Source organism: Suillus plorans (assembly GCF_016647745.1).
Source record: "Suillus plorans strain S12 chromosome Unknown HD556scaffold_2, whole genome shotgun sequence".
Lineage (NCBI taxonomy): Eukaryota > Fungi > Basidiomycota > Agaricomycetes > Boletales > Suillaceae > Suillus > Suillus plorans.
In genome coordinates this window covers 1,525,485-1,547,288 of record NW_024537386.1, presented here as the reverse complement: position 1 = coordinate 1,547,288, position 21,804 = coordinate 1,525,485, and the positions used below count along the sequence as shown (strand labels likewise).

At 48.1% G+C, this 21,804-nt stretch overlaps 8 protein-coding genes across 8 annotated transcripts; 4 read left to right on the top strand and 4 right to left on the bottom strand.

The window, feature by feature from the left end:
- Positions 1-1,089: 1,089 nt before the first annotated feature.
- Positions 1,090-1,695, bottom strand: HD556DRAFT_1224455 (uncharacterized protein; the record flags this gene model as incomplete). Its single annotated transcript, XM_041296956.1, has 1 exon — positions 1,090-1,695. The coding sequence occupies one exon, from the start codon at positions 1,693-1,695 to the stop codon at positions 1,090-1,092; it is 606 nt and encodes a 201-aa protein (XP_041167319.1).
- A 370-nt stretch (positions 1,696-2,065) lies between these two features.
- On the top strand, positions 2,066-4,440 carry HD556DRAFT_1436785 (uncharacterized protein; the record flags this gene model as incomplete). The annotated part of the gene is made up of 3 exons (XM_041305610.1): positions 2,066-2,188; positions 3,192-3,793; positions 4,050-4,440. The coding sequence occupies 3 exons, from the start codon at positions 2,066-2,068 to the stop codon at positions 4,438-4,440; spliced, it is 1,116 nt and encodes a 371-aa protein (XP_041167318.1).
- Positions 4,441-5,618: 1,178 nt separating this feature from the next.
- Positions 5,619-6,106, top strand: HD556DRAFT_1324540 (uncharacterized protein; the record flags this gene model as incomplete). The annotated part of the gene is made up of 1 exon (XM_041301482.1): positions 5,619-6,106. A coding segment is annotated over exon 1 (373 nt), but the record flags the coding sequence as incomplete, so codon positions are not given.
- Positions 6,107-6,871: 765 nt separating this feature from the next.
- HD556DRAFT_1470794 (14-3-3 domain-containing protein) lies at positions 6,872-7,875 on the top strand (the record flags this gene model as incomplete). Its single annotated transcript, XM_041308428.1, has 4 exons — positions 6,872-6,877; positions 6,930-6,999; positions 7,053-7,368; positions 7,420-7,875. The coding sequence occupies 4 exons, from the start codon at positions 6,872-6,874 to the stop codon at positions 7,778-7,780; spliced, it is 753 nt and encodes a 250-aa protein (XP_041167316.1). The 3' UTR covers positions 7,781-7,875.
- A 94-nt stretch (positions 7,876-7,969) lies between these two features.
- Positions 7,970-9,300, bottom strand: HD556DRAFT_1436783 (Deoxyhypusine synthase; the record flags this gene model as incomplete). The annotated part of the gene is made up of 6 exons (XM_041305609.1): positions 7,970-8,032; positions 8,085-8,180; positions 8,236-8,265; positions 8,312-8,521; positions 8,574-9,047; positions 9,106-9,300. 6 exons carry the CDS (start codon positions 9,298-9,300, stop codon positions 7,970-7,972), a joined length of 1,068 nt encoding a protein of 355 aa, XP_041167315.1.
- A 115-nt stretch (positions 9,301-9,415) lies between these two features.
- HD556DRAFT_1324524 (uncharacterized protein) lies at positions 9,416-16,075 on the top strand. Its single transcript, XM_041301481.1, has 20 exons — positions 9,416-10,810; positions 10,863-10,997; positions 11,049-11,322; positions 11,372-11,556; positions 11,608-12,112; positions 12,161-12,282; positions 12,334-12,530; positions 12,583-12,905; positions 12,951-13,411; positions 13,459-13,564; positions 13,622-13,810; positions 13,858-14,031; positions 14,079-14,184; positions 14,249-14,570; positions 14,621-14,904; positions 14,953-15,159; positions 15,208-15,507; positions 15,560-15,701; positions 15,749-15,875; positions 15,926-16,075. The coding sequence occupies exons 1-20, from the start codon at positions 9,465-9,467 to the stop codon at positions 16,067-16,069; spliced, it is 5,649 nt and encodes a 1,882-aa protein (XP_041167314.1). The 5' UTR covers positions 9,416-9,464; the 3' UTR covers positions 16,070-16,075.
- Positions 16,076-16,190: 115 nt separating this feature from the next.
- On the bottom strand, positions 16,191-20,192 carry HD556DRAFT_1428859 (uncharacterized protein; the record flags this gene model as incomplete). Its single annotated transcript, XM_041304759.1, has 10 exons — positions 16,191-16,267; positions 16,338-16,364; positions 16,420-16,590; positions 16,648-18,155; positions 18,510-18,715; positions 18,740-19,255; positions 19,330-19,524; positions 19,703-19,879; positions 19,938-20,019; positions 20,068-20,192. The coding sequence occupies 10 exons, from the start codon at positions 20,190-20,192 to the stop codon at positions 16,191-16,193; spliced, it is 3,084 nt and encodes a 1,027-aa protein (XP_041167313.1).
- Positions 20,193-20,422: 230 nt separating this feature from the next.
- On the bottom strand, positions 20,423-21,799 carry HD556DRAFT_1324515 (SCA7-domain-containing protein). Its single transcript, XM_041301480.1, has 3 exons — positions 21,512-21,799; positions 21,399-21,461; positions 20,423-21,345 (listed from the first exon to the last, which is right to left on the bottom strand). Exons 1-3 carry the CDS (start codon positions 21,756-21,758, stop codon positions 20,633-20,635), a joined length of 1,023 nt encoding a protein of 340 aa, XP_041167312.1. The 5' UTR covers positions 21,759-21,799; the 3' UTR covers positions 20,423-20,632.
- Positions 21,800-21,804: the final 5 nt, after the last annotated feature.

Below are 21,804 nucleotides of genomic sequence, written 5' to 3'. Positions count from 1 at the left end.
GATTACTTTCAAGTCTGACCAGCCTCGCACTGACTGTTATTAGAAGCGCACACAGTCTATTGATCTCTCTGACCGCCTTTCCGAGCTATCAAAGGCTAGGATAACCTCTATTGAAGGGGCTCATAAACTTGTACTTCACACAGCCAGGAACTTGAACTGTGTCCCTCGCACGAGGTTTGCACTTCTCGTCTCTTCATTTGAATATATCTATTTGACTTGACAGGCATGACTAGTCCTGCGCATTTCCCCGTCTCTGACATTTATGCAAATATGGTTGAGCGTTCATTTGGCAGACCATTGCTCCTGGTAGTTGACTAGGATGGTGCACGTGCAGTCTTTGCAGGGCCGAGAGGTTAGAGAGTCGGACAAGGAGAGACATCAGCTCAGGCCCTGTGTGGCTTTGTATGGCCCGGGTATGTGTGGCGACACTTCGTTCAGTAATTGTATTTGACATTCATCTTACAGGTCGTTATATTGACGCATTGGACCTATGGCGGTTGCATCCTCTGGCTCCGAGTCAGGGGTGCGAATAGAGTATCAGCAACGTCACGATTTCTTTATTGATTGCCTCGCGGAGGAGGCCCATTTGCATGCAGTTCCCGCAGTTGCAGGCGTCTGGGAAGGCCGCACCGTGTACCAGGCATCATCCAAAGTCAAGAAGAGCACCGCCGGTATCGAGAAATACTCAGCCCGGAATCATACTATGTTTTATGGTGGACGATAGGTTACGGTTCGATTTGCCGATTTGCCGCGACTTATTTTTGAATTCCGATCGATGTTTGTTTCAGTACTGTGAAATTTATTAATGTATACCTATAATTTACTTTCACCATGTTACGGTCCTGTCACAATCACACATCAGCGCTTCAGCGTGCACTCTACAGACATGCTACGTTCTCAAAATGTCTTCCAACCTGAATATCTTTGGCCAGAAGACTGGCCAGGGCCAGTATGTCATCCTTTAACTAATCAATCATGGTATCTTGACACATGTCAGGTTTGGTTACGGTATCTACACTTCGTCAACGTCATCGAAATCGAATGACCCACCATTTGCTCTTGTGATGCTGTGCTGTTGAAAGCATGCTGTCAGCGACTCGGCACGACCATTGAATTGGTAAGCTGATATTGGACATGCTGTACGAAGCATAGGAATAGTCCAATGACTACTTCTCGGCCGTGAAGGCTGTCAGCAGCAACAGTGGAATTGTTATTGATATACTTGATGAATCTGCCGTGGATCTTCTCCTCTACAAGATAGATAGCATCGAGGCTGCCATCAAGACCATCGGGGATAGCCAGCACAGCACAAACAACACGAAGACGTGGTATAAGATCCGCAACATCCTGGCTCACTTTACCAGTTTTCAGCATCTCATCAACAAACATATATGCCATCCCAACCAAGGATCCACCCCAGTACAAGCAGTTTACTTCATCAAGCGTCTTACTAAGCTCGTCCTCTCTTCCAAACCGGCGGTGCCCTTTCACTTGGTTATCCTGGAAGAAGACTCTTTTGGCAATGAGCTGCGTGGCTGACAGGATAGAGAGTGGAGACGAGCTGGAAGCGCCTAGGACAGAGACCATGGCAGGATGACAGGTTTTGAAACTTCCTGCTGTGCCAATCATCGACCTTGCATTAGTGTCTACAGCAAGGGTTGTTGAACGATACGATATGCACGATACGATACACATGCTTCTTGTCCCAGAGGATTAACCTCCGGGACTTCTCTTTCCTTATTTGCTTCTCTTATCACTTCTTGCCACCTTCGACACCATACGTTACTAGCTCCGTATCACTCTTACCGGTAGCTTCTTCAGCAGCTTCCTTCCGTCTCGCAGTCTTCTCGACGTTTTGCTACTTAAAGTCTTGCTCATGCGTGTTACAATAACATGTAACCGAGAACCCCTCCTACGGAGGTCATCATGACCTTAGCCCCTATCCCACCATATGCACCGTCTTGGAAGACTTACCGACTCAACGGAGACTCGTAGAGACGCCTAGAACGGCCTGGATGCCGTTAGATGACCTAGACCAGCCTAGGCTACATCTGGACGGACCTAGATGGTCCTCGACCCGGATCATGGAGAAGCTCTGCTTCATGGTCAGAAGAGAAACCGCATGCCGAAGCATGCGCAGTTAGACTCAAAGGCATGCTACGCCTTGAGGACAGATAAGAGAGGCATGGTAAGCCTCATGTATAGATAATCGACCACATGGCATCAGATAAGATGCCCTTGTATAGACACACTCATACCTACCTACCGAACGTAGTATTGGTCTGTGCACACGGACGACAGTATATAGAGCAGACAGAATCATGTATATTCCCTACTTGATTCTACTAGGTTTTATCCAGAACTTCCTCTGAAAGACAGTCCCAGTCCTTCAGTCTAAGCCGCACCTTAAGGAAAGCCGACGCTACCTTAAGTGGAACCCCCGAACCTCTCATTCGAGAGAAGATCCCCGTCTCTCCAATAGCGAGCCCGCTATCAGATTAGGCAATCCGCCTAGGGAGAGCTCGAACTATCCTAGTCCGTAACAATGCGTAGCTCCACCTCAGCGTTGTTTATCACACTCGCTGAGGTACACAAACTCTCTCCCTTTGTATCTAGTCTTGCTAACATGTAATCTAGACTCTGTCTAGGTAGATATAATATCAGTGTTGTTTATCACACTCGCTGAGACTCTGTCTAGTCACGTTCCTACCATCACAATATTTTGTTCAATATGGCAGTTTAGCAATATCTAATCTGATACAGCGGCTAGACCAGCGGCTTACGAATTTTCACGTAACCCCTTGATTGTGAAGATTGGAACGTCAAAAGCAAAATTATTTGAAGCTTCCGATACCATAAGTTGAGTGCACTGTTCTAATCTGTACCGGTATACCATCATTGCCAAAATACTTTGATGATGGATATGATGTGAAGTAGCCGCAAGACTTTGTGTGAAGCATATGATCAACATCTTGGTCCGTTCAGGCAAGCTTGCGACACATAGAAGTCAAGGGTCCTGTGTTTTACCAAGCAAATAGGTTCTCAAATGTGAGTTTCGCATTCTCTCATTATGCAACTGAATATTAACAGCAGCAATTCACAAGTAGCATGAAGAGTTATGGTTTTCGTGCCAGGTATATCGTTTTGCAGATTGTCGCATGAAGAAAGGACCTCGCACCAGTAGTATTTAGCAACTGTTGGGCTTGTCCTATCGGGAGGTCACTCCTAACCCTCACGACAACCCTTGTGAGGGTGGCCCTCCTCCACGCCACCCACAGGAACCTCATCGGGAGGTCACTCCTAACCCTCGCGATGACCCTCATGAGGGTGGCCCTCTTCACAACTCCCACGAGCCTCGTCATGACCCTCACGATGCCTTACATGACACTCATCAACCTCTTCGCGGTCATTCTCGTGAGCCATGGTACATGCATAACGCCATGCACCGTCGTGAAGAAAGTCCTATGATTGAGCATGATACTCTCCACTCCCGTGATGTCTTCTACCACCGCGACTCTCACAATCACCGCTATGTGTCACGAGTTCCAAATACAAACCATTATACGTTCCTAAACTCGAAGTCCTTTAAGCGCCCAGTCACAGCGCCTGTTACTAAGAAAGTATTTATAGTTGAAGATGTTCCAACAACGGCGTCTATTGTAGAGATACCCAAAGAACCCATGAACGAGTCATGTGACTTATCGGAATATGCCGGATTAAACTTTATTCCAAACGACCCTGACAGAATGTTCCAGAACCTTACGGTTGCTGCGGCACATGTCATGACATCATAGTTATATATAGAATCGTACGATATCATCCTATTATTTGATTGGTAGTTAGTTCAGACTCAGTTTCAATCTCAGTTACAAATATGTGTATATAGGTAGTGTCTTGTAGTCAGTAGTTCTTTAGTTCAAACCTCTTGTATCTCCAAGTGAGCAATCCAAGACGTACCTGCTGCCTTATCCTCTTTGTGATTATCTTGTTGTTTGAGTCCTAGTCTCTGCCCAGCGTTAATTCGTTATTGGGTTGTGACACTATGCCAGTTTGCAACCTCGCGACTATTATGGACCCAATGAGCCTCGCACTGACAGCGAGTTCACCATGCGGGATACTTCCCTGGCCTTAGAGTCCCATTATACTCACGGTGAGCATGAACGTGCATACCCAAGCCGATACAGCCCAGTGCTCAGTCCTGACTATGCTCATGAAAGTCGATATGCTCAACGCAATGGCCTTGACAAGCGCCGGACATTTGGTGGAGGAGCATACCGTGACAGTGGGTACCCTCAAGGTAGAGCTCATAACCAGGATTCCAGATGGATGGACAATGTCCGTAATGTTGCATCTTCATCTTTGGACTATGTTCATTGTGATGCTGTCCCACGAGCATTTAATCGAGATCCCACTAACCCTCCGCATCCTCCTTCATCTTAATCGACTTTTGATATGCCTGTGCTTTTGTCGTTTGTCGGGTTGCTATTTTGGTTCATCTTCTCATGCTTACTTTGTCTTTTTACGGTGATAACTTACTATGGTGGTTTTCTCATCCTACACTTGTCCTGTCCCTTTCGTACCCTACTTATGTAGCTATCCGTTAGTTTTTACGATTTCCTCTTGTTTCGACAATGTCAGTATAGCAGCTCCAATGTCTGCCTTGTTTGCTTCAGAACATGTTCGAAACCGCCATGAAACTTAAAGATAACGACACTGCAATGTGATATGTTTTATTACATAAAATGTGACATTCACAACATAAATACAACGAAAAAAGGAAGAAAAAAACATAATGTATTGTTGTATGTGCGAGAAGCACAAGAGGCTCCAAATTATGTTGATGAGCGGCGAGACTCTCGATGACGTGATGAAAACATAACATAAGTATGAGTGACAAACATAGGAAATATCACATAAAGGCAAGGGGACAGCATAAGGTATGATGTATCGTCGGAGGAGCACAAGAGGCTCCAAATTATGTTGATAAGCAGCGAGATCCTCAATGACGTGATAAAAACATAACATAAGTATGAGTGACAAACATAGGAAATATAACTTAACATAAAGGCGAGGGGACAGCATAAGGTATGATGTATCGTCGGAGGAGCACAAGAGGCTCCAAATTATGTTGACAAGTGGCCGAGACCCTCGATGACGTGTTGGAGGTTCAGCACCATGATCTGCAATAATCAGAGCCAACCCTCCAACGAGGCCCATGAGGGTACACTTGTTACTCTTAAGGAACTGAGGGAGACCCTCCAGGGAGAGGGATGTCTCAGAGACATGTTGTGTCCTACAAGGAAACCAGGTCTGACAGACCATGGGAAGCACTAGAAAGTGCTGCCAAGGGTGCCATTTGAACAATATATTGTAAAGGCATGAATTCGTCTATCGTCTCTAAGACTGAGTCAGGCCAGGGTCGGTCCGTAATCAAATCTTAGAGCAGTCAAACTATGTCCATGTAATTACACGGCCGTTTGTGACCTCTTGTGACGGGAATATTTGAGGTGTACCAAAGGTGTACTGACAAATAGTTCAAAAGACTAGAACAAACATTGATCGGACTTCAAAATAAGTTGCGGCAAATCGGCAAATCGAACCGTAACCTATCGTCCACCATAATGTTTAGCTTCATTCCCCCAGGTGCGGGAATGTAATTATGGGTAGGCGGTGCTCAACCCGTTTGCTCTTCCATTCTAAGCTTATATCAAATGAAATTTCATCTCAATCAACTTGATCCCTCATTCGCACCAGGAGATGAAGATACCTTGGACACAAAGTTATGGATAAAGTTACCAGAGAACGGAGTGTTGTTTAAGCCAGGTTTGATGTTCACGCGCACGGCCAACGCGATGATCAAAAACTCCCATAGCACTGATTTCGGCCACTTCTGTGTCTGTTTCATCAATATTGATGTACGAATTTTAATCTCAATGCATCTGAGAGCGACCTGGTTCGCCGACCTCAAAAAATCGGTCACTATCTTTCAGTTCTTTCAAGAGAAGGACTTGTTTTGGATACAGGTCAGCTGCAACGACCACCACTGTGTGGACCGAAATGTCACAGTGGACCAAGAGACCCTGACTTGAATGCCCTTACTCTCTGCAAATTAGAAGTACAGCCGCATCCGTGATCATGCAATATGCAATGATGAACCGATCGCTTCCAAAGTCCGCATCACGTTAGTCCGAGAGTAGCCGTCGTCATGGACCATGACTTGTCCATGGATTCCCACCTATTGTTGAACTCAACGAGGGTTGTCTCAATCTGACCGTTCATTGATGGCATTTGCATTTCAAAGTTGCTACTCCTTCTCCCTTCAAAATGTTGCACCGATCTGCTGCGGCAGTCTCCAATTTCGCCGCCTATCGTAAGTGACATACAGGATTCATACAGGATTGAATGAGTCCGCATCGCCGGCGAGTTGCAGTAACGTCAAGCACTGATTCCTTAAACCAGAGTCCTGAAATCACCTAGGCTCTCTATCGATTTTTTTAAGTGCACCACTTTGTTTGTTCACATGCCTCGAAGTCGGGGCGCAGCTGTTGCCACGATGAAAACACCAAATAGCCAGCGGTTCATATGTATCAGACACGAGGCGTCCCTTCTAGACTGTGATGAACCCTGAACCCACCATTTTCACTGCCACGATCGAGACTTGCCCTATGCCCAGGGTATGATGATGGTGCCGTAATTTTTTTTGGGACCTTCACAAGGAATCAGGATGTGTCTCATCGGTCCCTTGAGGCTGCAGTGAATTCAGAGACTTTTGGGCGCAAACCAGTGCCCTCGTTGCCCATAACCCCATAAAAAGGCAGCGGGATGCGCAGCAACGTCTGCTGTCTGTCCTCGTCCTGTTCAATTAATACAGATGCCTGTGAGTGTTTCATTCTGGGGTGCCACAGCAGCATATCTAAACATTCTTCAAGGCACGCATAATATCTAGGGAAGAGTACCTGCTACTCGCCAAGGTCGCAGAGGAGGCAGAGCGTTATGAAGGTTTGTCCGTGCATCATCCCTACATGTTGTTCTCACCCAGCTGTTTCCATAAGACCTCGTAGCGCAGATCAAAGGCTTGACGCAGACGTACGGAGCATTGACCATCGAGGAGAGGAACCTCCTCTCCGTCGCGTACAAAAACATCACAAATTCACTTCGTAGCAGTTGGAGAGTGGTCGATTCCATGGAAAAGCTCGAGTCATCTAGACCCTCTGCACAGTCAAAGCACCAGGTCTCCTTGATCCGTCGCCAGCGGGTTCGCATTGAGAAGGAACTTACAGATGCCTGCAAAGACATCGTAAAATTGCTGAACGATAGTCTTTTGGCCACAGCCAAAGCTGGGGAAGAGACTGTGTTCTATTATAAGCTGTGAGTCCCTTCTCTGATCTATGCTGATGACCATCCCATCGTTGCGTCCAGGAAGGGTGATTACTATCGATACCTCGCCGAATTCGTGCAGCAACAAGAACGCAGTCGGTACTCGGATTTGTCACTTGCTGCATACAAATTCGCGTACAAACATGCACTTGCCATGTTGGAGCCGACACATCCAACAAGATTGGGATTGGCTCTGAATTTTGCCGTTTACTACCACGACGTCCGGAAGAGTCCAGAGAGAGCATGTCACCTCGGCAAACATGCATTCGACGAAGCGGTCGCATGCCTAGATGATTCGTCATCGATGCAAGTCATGCGTGATTCGATGATGATCCTTCAGCTCCTGAGAGACGATCTTGTAATATGGTCCAGTGAGATGCAAAGAGGTAAGGCTGTCTCTTGATATAATGTTCGGTCACTGATTTAAAACACATAGATGGTGTTAGCAAGTGACCCTACGCTGGAACTGTTCTTTTCCTTTTCTATAGTGTCTAGTCTAGTCGCCCGTCATGGAACCCTATTTATATCTCATCACTTGTCTTGCGATTAAAGGAATGCGTTCCGATATATATCGTACAGTGCATGATAAGGGCTAATCTTGAGCAAATGTTGCAGCCACAAGAAGCGGAAATACCAGCGTCGCGTCAGCGAATACCTGGGGGTCCACGTGAGATCTTGTTACAAGACAAAACATCAGACGAAGGCACCTTGACAGACTCCGCATCGGCACGGATTTTACCCCAGGAGACCGCCTCATCTGGCCGGGCACCAGAGTCTGAGCCATCAAATTCTTGACCTGTGTTCTATGAGCGAAGTATATCATCAAGTGTGGTCGAGTGCTTGTGTTTGAGTACTAACAATGTATACAGAATAATCGGCACCATTTCGCTAGGCGGGTAAGACTTCGATCGATGCTGCGGACGATATAACTTACTATTAGCATTGCATTGGCGATTTGATGTTTGCAAACTCCTCCACCAAGGATGATCATCCCAGCTTTCTTTGATTTTCTGGAGAGTTCGTTCAATGCCCGGATGTCGCGAACGATATCCAATATAAACCCGGGATTCCGGAAGGAATGAAAATATATCATATCCCCCAGCGAGCCGTCAGTGAGGGCGGGGCAGAACACGGGTATATCGTTCTGAATTTAGGCTCAGCTGGTGCGAGTGGAAGGAAATCATGCTTGCATTCACTTTATAAGCCCAATAGTAAACAGATTCTTCGTTATTAATTTCCTTTCCCAGTCGTCGAATGAATGAGCTTGGGGACCATACCTCACCGGTTGCCTGCTGTTCAGCCAACATGGTATCCAGGATGGGCAGCAGCCAGTCTTCGAACTTGCAATAATTATCGTTAGGAACAACAAGATTCCCTATCCTATTCATTCCTCGGCTCCGTAGGTCGGCGCCGTCCATATTGAAATCGGCCAAGTAAGTCTTGCCGAGACATTTGATGAAATCCTCCTCGATCCCACCTGCAGTTGTAACAATCGCAGCAACGTGCTTGTGCTTGACGAGGTACAGAATGACCTCGCGCAAACCCGATGAAATCAGATTGGATGTGTACCCCAGAAAGATGTCACATCGTGTCTGAGCTCTGATCTCTGGAGAAAGGTAATCTTCAGACTCATCAACCGAGATGGGCTGGTCAGATAGACGCCATTTCCGCTAAACGGAGTTGAATACTCAGCACGTCACATAGGCTCTGCAAAATAAAAGTACTCACCATTCTGTTAACGATGTCAATTGCCCTTCCGAGACTGCTTGCCTGAAATCCGATACGTTCGTAACTTTTAAGAAGTTCCTGAAGAGACAGTTTTTTCTCGAGATCGGGCCCTTGTACAGAGATCGCAGAGTCTGAGATGGGCTCAGAAGGTTGTAGCACTGCTGCAGATGCTTCTGCAGGCACTGCGGTAGACATACTGTACAATTTGGTTGAGGGGACTCCGAGTCAGGGGAGACGAAAAACTGACTTCACGGCAAACTCCGACAATACGTGACAACACTCGTCGGCGTTTGGGATTCGGAATCGCTATATTCAGTAACTGCAACCTCTCTGCGAAGCAGTCACAACCCGCGTTGAATATGGTGGACGACACCGTCATTGAATCCGAAGGACCACCAACAAACTCGATGGTCGATGAGGAAGTTGTCGGTGTTTGCAAGGAGAAACCCATCGTTGTGGATGCCGACGCTATTCATGAGGTTGAGGATGCACCTCCCTCTGCGGTTGTCGCAGCCCTACGTGTAGATGATACAGATGAAGCTAGACCTGCGTCTTCTTCTCCGCTTTTCGAAGTAGCGGGGGAACATGTCGAAACCACTCCTGATGTGTCTCACGTTTCTCAGCCAGAAGTTCAAAACATAGACACATTCGTGGAAGTTCCTCTCTCTTCGAAACAAGCACCGCCAACACCGCCAGAAAAGAGTCCCCGGTTGCAGCTGCCCAGAGGCTCCACAGACGTTAATCCCACGACGCCAAGCACGCCTGAAAAAACAAATGGCCGCGACGAGCCCCGACCTCAAACGCCATCTAGTGCCTACAGTTCATCATCCGCTGCGTCTCACAAACGTTCCATCACGATTTCCAAAGGTTACACCGTTTCTGTGGTTCTCATTTCTTCCGCCTTAGAGATTATTCTGGCTTCGAAGGAGGCCAAACGATCCACTGCTCTTCGCGAGAGCGCACACAATGCCTTGGAGATGATACGTGTCGGTCAAGGTGGTGATCGTCCACGTGAAATTTTTGAGCCTCTACGGCTGGCATGCGAGACACGCAGTGAGAAGCTCATGATAGCGAGTCTGGACTGTATATCCAAGCTCATCTCTTACTCGTTCTTTGCGGAGCCATCATCTGCGCAGACGCTTCCTTCCCCGCCTCCGTCACCGGCACTGCAAGGAAGACACTCGATAGCTGGTGCTTCCCAGTCTAGCCTTCCACAGCCTTCCCTGGTTGACCTTGTCGTCCATACCGTCACAACATGCCATAATGATACCTCCCCTGAAACGGTCTCTCTTCAGGTTGTCAAAGCGCTTCTCTCCATAGTACTTTCGCCTACTATCTACGTACACCATTCGTCACTATTAAAGGCAGTCCGCACGGTTTATAACGTATTTCTTCTCAGCACGGATCTAGTCAATCAAATGGTCGCTCAAGGAGGACTGACTCAAATGGTGCATCACATATTTGCGCGGTGCAGAAGTCTCGACGGAATAACCCTACGCTCACATGTCTCCTCCGACACGTTGACATCAATTTCGGCATCAGGATCGCCCAGGACTGACATCCAAAATAATGTAGTGGAGAATTTGACAGCAGAGGCGTCGCCATTAGGATCTGCCGTTGACATGACCTTACATCCTGGCGTTTCTATCCCCCTTTCATCTGTTCATGATCCTGACGTTCCGCAAGAAACAATCAGTCACGCGCTGTAAGCTTATGTTCCGTAACACTCATTGATACTTATTCAAACATGTCTTCAGCCCAGCAACACATGAAGCCGCAGAAAATGAACACACTGCAAGGGAGTTGAGCACGCATGATATGTTCATAAAGGACGCGTTCTTGGTTTTCCGAGCCTTGTGCAAATTGACAATGAAGCCCTTGAACACAGAGAGGTATGCTTTTATTATTATTATTTAGGGTGATGGTGCTAATATCTGGCGTAGCGAGCGTGATCTCAAATCTCATGCAATGAGGTCTAAACTCTTGTCCCTGCACCTCGTGCTCACCATCCTTAACTCACATATGGCACTATTCATTGATTCGAAAGCCATAATCTACTCTTCTTCCACGAACGAGGCAACTACTTTTGTTCAGGCTGTCAATCAATACCTTTGCCTCAGCTTGAGCCGCAACGCAGTTAGCCCCGTGCCCCAAGTGTTCGAAGTCAGCGTGGAGATCTTCTGGCGAGTGTTATCAGGAATGCGAACGAAGCTCAAGGTACTACCATTATCCATGAACTGTACATGACTAATTTTCTCATGCACAGAAAGAGATCGAAGTCCTACTGCACGAGATATTCGTTCCTATTCTGGAAATGAAGAGTTCAACTCTCAAGCAGAAGGCTGTAATCATTGGAATGCTCTCCAGGCTTTGCCAGGACCCGCAGGCTTTGGTAGAGATATATCTCAACTATGACTGCGACAGCGGAGCTATAGATAATATATACGAGCAGTAAGTGTCAGAGGATGAAAGATCCAAGCTGCAGGCTAACATGATGGCCAGCCTCATGAACATTATATCCAAGATTGCTACATTACCGTATACTTCCTCGCAACAAAAGACGAACGACCCTGCAAGCCCGGCGCTCCCACCACAGACCAAAAGCTCAGCGTCGATGGCGCACGTGTCAGGCGCACTAGCTGTATCCGGCACCATGGACACGTCCACTATGGGCCTTTCCGAGGGGCAACTTAGAAGGCAGGGTCTCGAATGCTTGGTGGCTGTTCTTAGATCTCTTGTGACTTGGGGAACAGCCGCTGGGAAAACCCCTGCGGAATCCGCAACTGCGGATACTGCCTCAAGAAGTCAGATCGGGGAAGAGGTTGCAGCTGACGCTATGACACCTGATCCTTCATTAGATGGGTTGATTGCTTCCGCTGGAAGCACAGAAGCCTTTCGGCAATCAACTCCGGACATTGCAGATGATCCCTCCAGGTTTGAGAGTGCCAAGCAAAAAAAGACCACTCTGCTCGAGGGTATCAAGAAGTTCAACTTCAAGCCCAAACGCGTTCGTCCTCTCACTATTTACAAACTAGCAACGTTAATTTCCTCTTAGGGCATTCAATTCTTGATCGAGACGGAACTCATTCCAAGCTCGTCGCCTCGTGATATTGCAGGGTTTTTATTAACCACTGATGGCCTCAGCAAAAGTATGATTGGCGAGTACCTTGGTGAAGGGTAAGTATCTTCAATACATCATCATCCATAATGATTCTCACTGTACTGCAGAGATGAATACAACGTTGCTATCATGCATGCTTTTGTCGACTTTCTGGATTTCAGGAATTTAGGCTTCGTAGACGCTGTTCGTGTGTTTTTGCAGGCATTCCGCCTTCCTGGAGAAGCTCAGAAGATCGATCGTTTCATGCTCAAGTTCGCGGAACGCTACATCGCCGGCAACGCTCAGACACCCTTCAAGAATGCAGGTTTGTGGACATCTGGCTAATTTGTTCGGATCACTTACCTGCCATCGAATAGATGCCGCCTATATTCTAGCGTATTCTATCATCTTGCTCAATACCGATGCTCACAGTCCTCAAATTAAAAATCGCATGACTAAAGCTGACTTTATCAAGAACAACCGTGGTATCAACGACGGAGAGAGTCTTCCGGAGGAATTTTTGAGCGCCATTTTTCACGACATCCAGGGTAACGAGATTAGGATGAAAGACGAAGTTGACGCCACAATCAACTTGCCCTCCACGGGTCCTGGTCTTGCCAATGTGTTAGCGAACGTGGGGAGGGACCTTCAAAAGGAAGCATATGTAATGCAGTCCAATGGCATGGCTAACAAGACTGAAGTAAGTTGCCAGTCTTCTGATTGAACGCGGATTAATCTCCTGTAGGCACTCTTCAGAACGCTTATGCGCTCTCAACGAAGAGGATCTCGTGCTGGAGACCAATACTTCAGCGCGTCACACTTCATTCATGTTCGGCCGATGTTTGAGGTGGCATGGATACCCTTCTTAGCTGGATTGTCCGGCCCGCTTCAAAATACGGATGACCTTGAGATAGTCGATCTCTGCTTAGATGGATTCAAGAATGCCATCCACATAGTTTGCTTCTTCGATTTGGACCTCGAACGCAATGCGTTTGTTAGTACCCTTGCGAAGTTCACGTTCCTCAACAACTTTGGAGAAATGAAAACCAAGAATATGGATGCTATCAAGACGTTGCTAGATATCGCGGTCAACGAAGGCAACAATTTGAAAGGGTCGTGGCGCGACGTGCTGTCGTGTGTGTCACAGCTGGAACATATGCAACTTATCAGCGGCGGTGTGGAAGTCCCGGACAGCGGAAAGAAAGGGTGGGTGATTTGTACATATACACCACTGTTGACTGATTATTCCTTAGTCGATCTAAGAAGCTTCCAGCAGAAGAACTTGCCAACGAAAGCAGGTCGACTCACATCACCGTGGCAGCAGATATGGTCTTTTCACTCAGCCACTACCTGTCTGGCGTGAGTTCTTCCTAATCCAATTCGCTTACCTCGTAATGTTGACTTATTGATTTATAGACTGCTATTGTGGATTTCGCGAGGGCTCTTTGTGATGTTTCATGGGAGGAGATTCAATCGTCTGGAATATCACAACATCCTCGTTTGTTCAGTCTGCAAAAGCTTGTAGAGATATCATACTACAACATGAACCGTATCCGTCTCGAGTGGTCCAATCTCTGGGATATCTTAGGAGAACATTTCAACCAGGTAACATGTTGAACAGTCCGACATAAACATATACTCACACTTTGCAGGTTTGCTGTCACAGCAATCCCCACGTTGGTTCTTTTGCCCTGGATTCTCTCCGTCAGTTATCAATGCGATTTTTGGAAAAGGAAGAGCTGCCCCATTTCAAGTTCCAAAAGGACTTCCTCAAGCCCTTCGAATACACGATGGTTCACAATGCCAATCCTGATATTCGCGATATGGTACGCAGTGTATCAGCCAATTCTTATGATACTGACATTCTCGACAGGTTTTGCAATGTCTCCAACAAATGATACAAGCCAGAGTACAAAATATGCGTTCAGGATGGCGTACACTCTTTGGTGTCTTCTCTGCTGCTTCAAAAGTGCTAACTGGTGAGGACGAATGCTCAACGCCCCTGCTTGGTGTAAAATTCTGATCATCCTCCCCTTACCTCAGAACGTATTGCGAATTCCGCATTCGAAATCGTGACGAGATTGAACAAGGAACATTTTACTGCCATTGTCCGTCATGGTGCTTTCGCAGATCTGACTGTTTGCATCACCGAGTTTTGCAAGGTCAGCAAGTATCAGAAGATAAGTTTATTAGCGATTGGCATGTTGCGTGGTGTTATTCCGGTCATGCTCACCTGCCCTGAGTGTGCTCTGAGTCCGGGGGTTGGACCTCAAGGCGACGACATCATGATTAGGTTCTGGTTCCCTGTATTATTCGGGTTCTATGACATCATAATGAACGGAGAGGACCTTGAAGTACGACGTCTGTGAGTCCTTACCTGGTCTGAACTTTTTACCAAGCTCACCTGACGTACAGCGCACTGGATTCTCTGTTTTCGACGCTGAAAACTTATGGATCATCTTTCACTGTGGAATTTTGGGACACAGTTTGCAAAGAAATACTTTTCCCGATTTTCGCCGTTTTGAAGTCGAGTCAAGACATGTCTAGATTCAATACTCAGGAGGATATGAGCGTGTGGTTGTCAACTACGATGATTCAGGCATTACGTGACCTCATCGACCTCTACACGTTTTTCTATGATACCCTGGAGCGCTTCCTCGACGGATTACTGGAGCTTCTGTGTGTTTGTATCTGCCAAGGTAGGCTGATGCGGTGCTGCCGAGCGCTTACTCATATATTCAACGCAGAAAACGACACCTTAGCTCGTATTGGGACATCGTGTCTGCAACAATTTCTGGAAAATAATGTGCAGAAGCTCAGCGCCGCTCAGTGGGAACGAGTGGCAGCTACTTTTGTAAAGCTTTATAGAACAACTACCCCCCACCAACTTTTCGACGACAGTCTACGTGAGGAGATGGATGGAGGTACTGTATCAGATCTTCCAGATACCAACGGTATGTTCCGTGTATGGACAATCTGCACAAGCTAATTCACTTCCAAAGATTCTAATGACCAAGCAATCATCCCAGCCCCATTGTCTCCTACCGGTGACCAGCCTCAGCCTCAACAAGTCAAGCACACACTTGGTGACCGACGTCGCATTTTCAAACAGATAATTGTCAAATGTGTTCTTCAGCTACTACTGATTGAAACTACCAATGATTTGCTCCGGAACGATGCTGTCTACACTACTATCCCTCCAGAGCAGCTTCTACGTCTTATGGGGGTCCTGGATCATAGCTATCAGTTCGCTAGAATGTTTAATGATGATAAAGAGTTGCGTACTGGACTCTGGAAAGTCGGTGAGTGTGTTTCTGGTGGTGCTAGTAGATCTCTCCTGATTACCGTCATAAGGATTCATGAAGCACCTGCCTAATCTCCTTAAACAAGAGTCCAGCAGTGCAGCAACTTTGGTGCACATCTTACTTAGAATGTACTTTGATGAGCGCCCAGAGCACCAGAACGCACGCCCTCAGATTGCTGAACGCCTTTTGCCGTAAGTACGACATCAACTCTGTATTCCTTATTTGACCCAGATGGTAGTCTTGGTTTGAGCGTGCTACAGGACTACATTAAGCTGCGCGCTGATACACAGGCCAAGAACATAACCGCTTGGACACCTGTCGTTGCAGAGATATTAGATGGGTTCTGTCGTTTTGACAATAAGGCTGTATGTGATGCCTTGGAATTCATATTTTCTCTGCTGACCGAGATATGCAGTTTGTAAGATATCTTCCAGCGATTTATCCGTTGACAACCGGGCTGCTTGCTCGTGATGTTGCACCGGAAATCAGACTGGGACTGAAGATGTACTTCGAGAGAGTTGGACGGACCCAAGGCATAGTGGTAGTAGAGGCATCGTAGCACATTGTTTAGTTTTCCTAGATTTGATTACTCATACAACATTTAAGTCCAGGTTCAATTATATATTTTCACATCCAAAGCATTGTAATCTGGTCAAAGAAAGCAACAATTAACACTAAGTCTAGTATCCCGTATATCCATTCGGTTGAAATCCGTTGTTAGGTTGAAATCCCCACCCAGTTGTTTGTGGGACAAATCCTGTGGGTTGAGGCGCGATAGCTGGTGATGTTAGTCAGTCCTCATTACATCAGCCTGGACAAAAACTCACGATTTACGCGCAGAGCATCATATATCTCTGAGATTATCAATCAGATATCACGAATACATAGTCACAGCATGGTGGCACCCACCTGCCTGCTGGGGTCCGGAATACTCATTTCCACTGGCAAACGTTCCCGATTTCATCTGAGCAAATATGTTTGCTGGTGTTGTGTTAGAACCAGTGTTTGACTGAGAGTACGAAGAAGGAATGGGTGGTGGGGAAGAAACCACATTGTTGAATGGAGACTGGGCAAACACTCCTGTTGGGTCTAATCGAGATTCATTAATTTTCAAGAAAATCGCACAGTAGGACTTACTCGGTTGCACCTGTTGCATCGTGGTATTCTGGAATGACGGGCGAGCGCCATATGTGCCAAACGGCCCCCCGAACATACCGGTTGGTTGCGAGAGCAGTGGTCCCGATGTCGGTAATCCTGTGGGCTGTGATAAGAGTGGTTGTGATGTACCGGGAAAGCCTGTCGGTTGCGCTGACAGGAATGGAGTTGGTGCTTGACCCTGGAAAGGCGACGCGCTGAATGGGCGTGTTGGTACAAAGTTGTTGAACCCTGTGGTAGTGGGTATAAGGGGCTGCAACAAACTTTGATTGGCCGGAACAGGAGCGAATGGCCCACGAGGGCCTTGTGCACCTGTTTGCTGGATCTGCAGATGTTGCCCGATGGGTGTAGGAGAAGAACCCATTCCGAGGCCGGTATTGTATGAGACAGGTGGCTGTGGAGACACTACTGGTGGACTTGACGCAACAGGAGGCGGGGCAGGTGCTGGGGATGGAGAAGGACGGCTTGTTTTCAACTGACTCAGGCGCGCAAGCTGGTCGAAGATGTCAGCATCAGTCTTTGCAAGGCCATTGCCAGTTGTTGCAACCTGTACTGGCGCCACTGGTGGTGGAAGGGGTGGCGTCGGTGCAGCGGGCACAGCCGAGACAGGTGCAACCGGTGGTGCCGATGGTGCACGATAATTAGCAGCCAAAGGCTTAGACCCCGGTCTGTTCGTCCAAGCATCGTCTTCAAAGCCACTAGTAACGGGCACCGTTGAGCTTGACCTCTGAGGTGGCTGCACAGGCGTGATAGTGGCAGGACTCATGGCGAGAGGTGAGCCAGTCCGTTTAATCTGGTCAGAAGCAGAGCTAATGGCGTTGAGGTCGACGGACGGCGGTGGCAGAGACTTGCTAGGTTGCGGTCTCCCGCGGCGTTGGGTATTATTCTTGAGAACGCCTCCTGGACCAGCAAAGAGGTTGGGCGCAGGACTTGATGAACCTTTACTCCTCGTGCCATTCTCCTCTTCTTGTAGCTGCCGTGCCAGTTCTTCGTCGCGAATAAGCTGCTCTTGTGACGTGTCCTTCTTAGGTTTTGCAAACTTCAACTGGATATGCTTTGTAACGCGAATAATGTCGCCCTCGCGCAAGCCCAGCGAACGCATTGTGGACTCGGTAGTGTCTGGGAGGATTGCCTCATCAATCTTGTCACGTTCGAAGGAGGCCGCATATCGCGTGCAATCGTCAATGTCGCAGCCCGCATTCAGGAAGAACTCGAACCAGTCCGTCTGCGGCTTCTTGGGCTGCGTTGACATGGTAGCCCGCCGTACAACTTCCTTTTGCTTGAGCGCAAGTGGCTGGTCGTCATCATCGGAGTGACGGCGTGGCGCTGCAGGAGGGTTATCATCCTTGGCATTAAGTCGCTCAACATAACGTATGTCCTCGAGGGACATTTTCTCCGAGGGGACCTCGATGACAACACCGTTGACTTTGTGTAGACGTAGCTTGCCGTTAGAGTACCCAAGAAAAGCAGCTTCGACACGGAACTGGCCACTGCGGTCGTGCCATATACGTGTAGACTCCGCGGAAGGTATACCTGAAGTCGATTGACAGGTTAGAAGAGATTGAATGTCATCGTGAAACACTCACTCTTGTGAGCATCGCTTGAGCTACGTCCTGCGCTAGACGTCGACTCTCTGGGTTTTGCTTGCGAGGTCGGAGGACGACTGAGAGATCAATATATCAAAAAAAAAGGTTTTGAGCATAGGCTGAGGGCGACACCTACGGCGACGAACTCTGCCCCCTTTCTGCCCTCTGTTGAGCACGCTTTGCAGCCTCCTGACGCTTCCTACGCTCTGCTTCGGCGGCGGCCGCAGTTTCCTCCTTTTCGCGTCGTTTCCTATCAACCTCTGCCGCTGCAGCAGCAGCCTTCGCGCGTTGTTCCTGCTCCTTCTTCTTTCGCTCCTTTTCCGTACGTTCGCGTTCCCTTCGCTCTTCCTCTTTCCTCTCGGCCTCGAGACGCTCTTGCTCTTCGCGCTCGGCAGCACCATCATCTTCTGGCTCAGTAGTGACGGATGCCCCACCAGTGCTCTGTGTATGATATCAGTAATTGACTCTCATGCTGACTTAGGACTGACCTCGAGATACGATGCAGGTACAACTCCCTCAATTCCATGTTCGTTTCTGCACTTCCACCACTCTTCGCCCTCTTTCTCGATGATCCAGAGCCGCTCACCCTCCTGCACGCTCAATTCATCTGAGCCCGTGCCCTCGAAGTCATATAATGCGACGGCAGGTTCGCCATCATCAATACCTTGCCCATCTTCCTCCGCCTCTTCCTCTTCCTCCTCGGAGGATTCGCGTGGCGGTATAATTGCAGGAGATTCCTCCGCGAAGCGCACAGAAGCGCCGTTCCTCTTCACCGGACTGCTCACTTCCGAGTGCGGCGACGGAGAGATGACAGCACGTTGATCGGCGGACGCAAGTGTAAGAGAAGTCTCCAGCTTCTCGACAACAGCATCAGCCGTATCTCTACTTCCAACATGGAAATGCAACTTTGTCGCACTGGGCCCGCCCATGTCAATATACACGTGCTTGTACTTCTCCACGGATATGTCTCCAACGTCAGATATTTGCCATTTCTGCACTGGAGTCTACGCGATGCAAGTGAGTTCGATTACTCAATTCGGGAGATGATTATACGAATAATAGAGGATTTGGGGCATACCTTGTCTGATTCGCTTGCGAAGAAGAGGGAGCCATTGCCAATGCCGAGAGTACCCTTCTTCTTCTTGCCTTTCCTGTCCACTTCAGACACAGACCAGGTCTTGATCTCGTCGCTCACACGAGCTTGGGCTTTGGACTGGGCAACTCTGTCAGCAGGGTCCACATACACGCTCAAGGGACGAGCTGGGGGTTCAGGCTAGGTATGTTGCAGAGAATATGTCAGTGATGGACTTTGCTAACTTCTTGAATTATCGACGCACCGATGGCGGAATGATAATTTGAGGTGCTGCAGAAGCCGGTGCTGGTGTGCTTTCCGCACCAGTAGTCTTCGTGCGAGATAAATATGAGGCAACGTGTTCGATGCAGATGCATACCTCTTCAACATAGTTTCCTGGTACAAAGCCAGCTTTGCCGCCCTGCTTGCTTTGAACGAGTATCCAATCTTCTTCACGGTCAAAGACCATTAGAACCTCGTCCTCCTTGATAGACAGTTCTCCGGGTGCAGCCGAATTATAGTCATAGATAGCTTTGACAAGAGACGTGTGTTCAGCCTAGTCCCGCATCCATCTATCAGACAGGCTGTGAATAAAGTAAGGATATGAAACGGACCTGCTCAACATAGGCAGCAGGGACGAGGCCAGATGGACTATCTTCCTCCTGTGATTCACCTTTTATCTTGACTTTCCACCAACTTTGTATAGCATGAGCGTTAGACCAAGAGCAAGCCATAACTACTTACTCATCATCAGTACGTTCAAGGAGAAAGACAATTTGGTTCTCAGTGATCGCAAGCTCCTCTTCTGACTGGGGCTGGTAGTCATAAGATGCCTTGAGGACTGCGAGATATTCCTCGTGTTCTGACATCAGCGGTGAACGGTACGAGGTTCAAACTTAAATGTTGGGAATCGGGAAAGTGTCACAGCGTCTGCGGAGCTGCGTATGCTGCTACTTTAGGAACACTCTGTTGATATTACTCTGCAGTGAGAGAAAGACCTATATAGTATGTTAGTTATGATCAGTTATTAGGCAGAAACGGCAGCGGGCGTTGGAAACTTGGAAAACGAGGCAGTGGGTGGAGTGACGGAGATGGCAAAGGTGAGATAATTGCTTCACGTGACGTCCCGGGTGGTGAACTTCGTGAAGATCTACTGCTACAGCTACATAGTACACGTACATATATGCTAAGAACGACAATAATGATAGCTCGAGAAATAAACCAATAATTGGCACAATGAAATGTCCCAGTAATCCGTGAATAATATGTTGTAGATGATATAAATGGCGACAACGGCAGGGTGATGCATCTATCCAAGCGCCATGCTAGACACAGTTGCCGCGATGCTACTACGTCCGCTGGGCGGAATGAGCGCACTCGCAAGCAGCTCTCGGCAATTTCGCAGGCGTTCTCTCCGCAATACAAACCACGAACTCTCCGATGATGGGACAGCCAATGGCACTCCTATGATCCCACGCGCCTGTGCACTCTGCACGGCCTTCACCAGTGAGTCGACCTCTGCTTCTGAGTCAAGATCATCCAAGTTTTCAGCAGCTTCATCGACATCCAGTTGTGTGGCAGCAGTGCCTAATGTATTCGCCTTCCTACCAGGCTTCTTCGGCATGCCCTTCCCTTCCAGTCCAGCTGCTAATGCAGCCTCCTGCGCGAGGCGCTTCTTCTCCGCCTTCTCCTTCTCGCGCTTCTCCTTCTTCTCTGCTTTCGTCTCTTTTTTTACCGGCTCTACCCAATTAGGATTATTCGCACGGTTCCACTCGAGCAAAAGCTCGTCATACGCCTTCGAGCGACCCTGAACAGCGCGCTTCGCACCCATGGAATGAGCTTTGCACGTGAGGGAGCGCGAGCAAGGGAGGCCTTTATCATTGATCACTCCACATTGCTTGTCATAGTCCACGGGGCCTTTAGTACGCCCCTTTGTTATCTTGGTCTTCTTTTTAGACGGCTCGCCGGCTTCATCCCCGTCCTCGCCGTCTGCAGCCCGCTTCTTGCCTTTCTTCGGCTCAACTTGATGGGGCTGATTATATATGATGAAAGGAAAATATATCAGGAGACAGTACCTTCGCTATCTGCCGTTTTGCCCTTCACCCATTTCTTCCCTGAACGGATGTCGTTACAGTTGCCTAACTGTGCATGAGCTAAATATCTGGTAGTGTAGAAAGCCATGACATACTGATGTGTTCTGAAATGGCGCTACGCAAGATAGGCTTGTCACAGTCTGCACAACGCACAACACCGATGTCAGCACGTAGTGGTTGGGCACCAAATATTTTCATGTCGCGGGCAGAGAGCCATGATGTTGGCGGAGGAGGTAGACCGGTAACTTCGGGCGTATTTGGAGACTCCGCGCGTGGTGGGCTGAGAGCATCCCATGAAAATGGAGAGGGGGAATGGCTCGTCCGCTTGAGTTTGAGCGTCATGGCTGAAGCTATGAGGCTGCCAGTGCACCAGAAAGGAAGGCAAGTG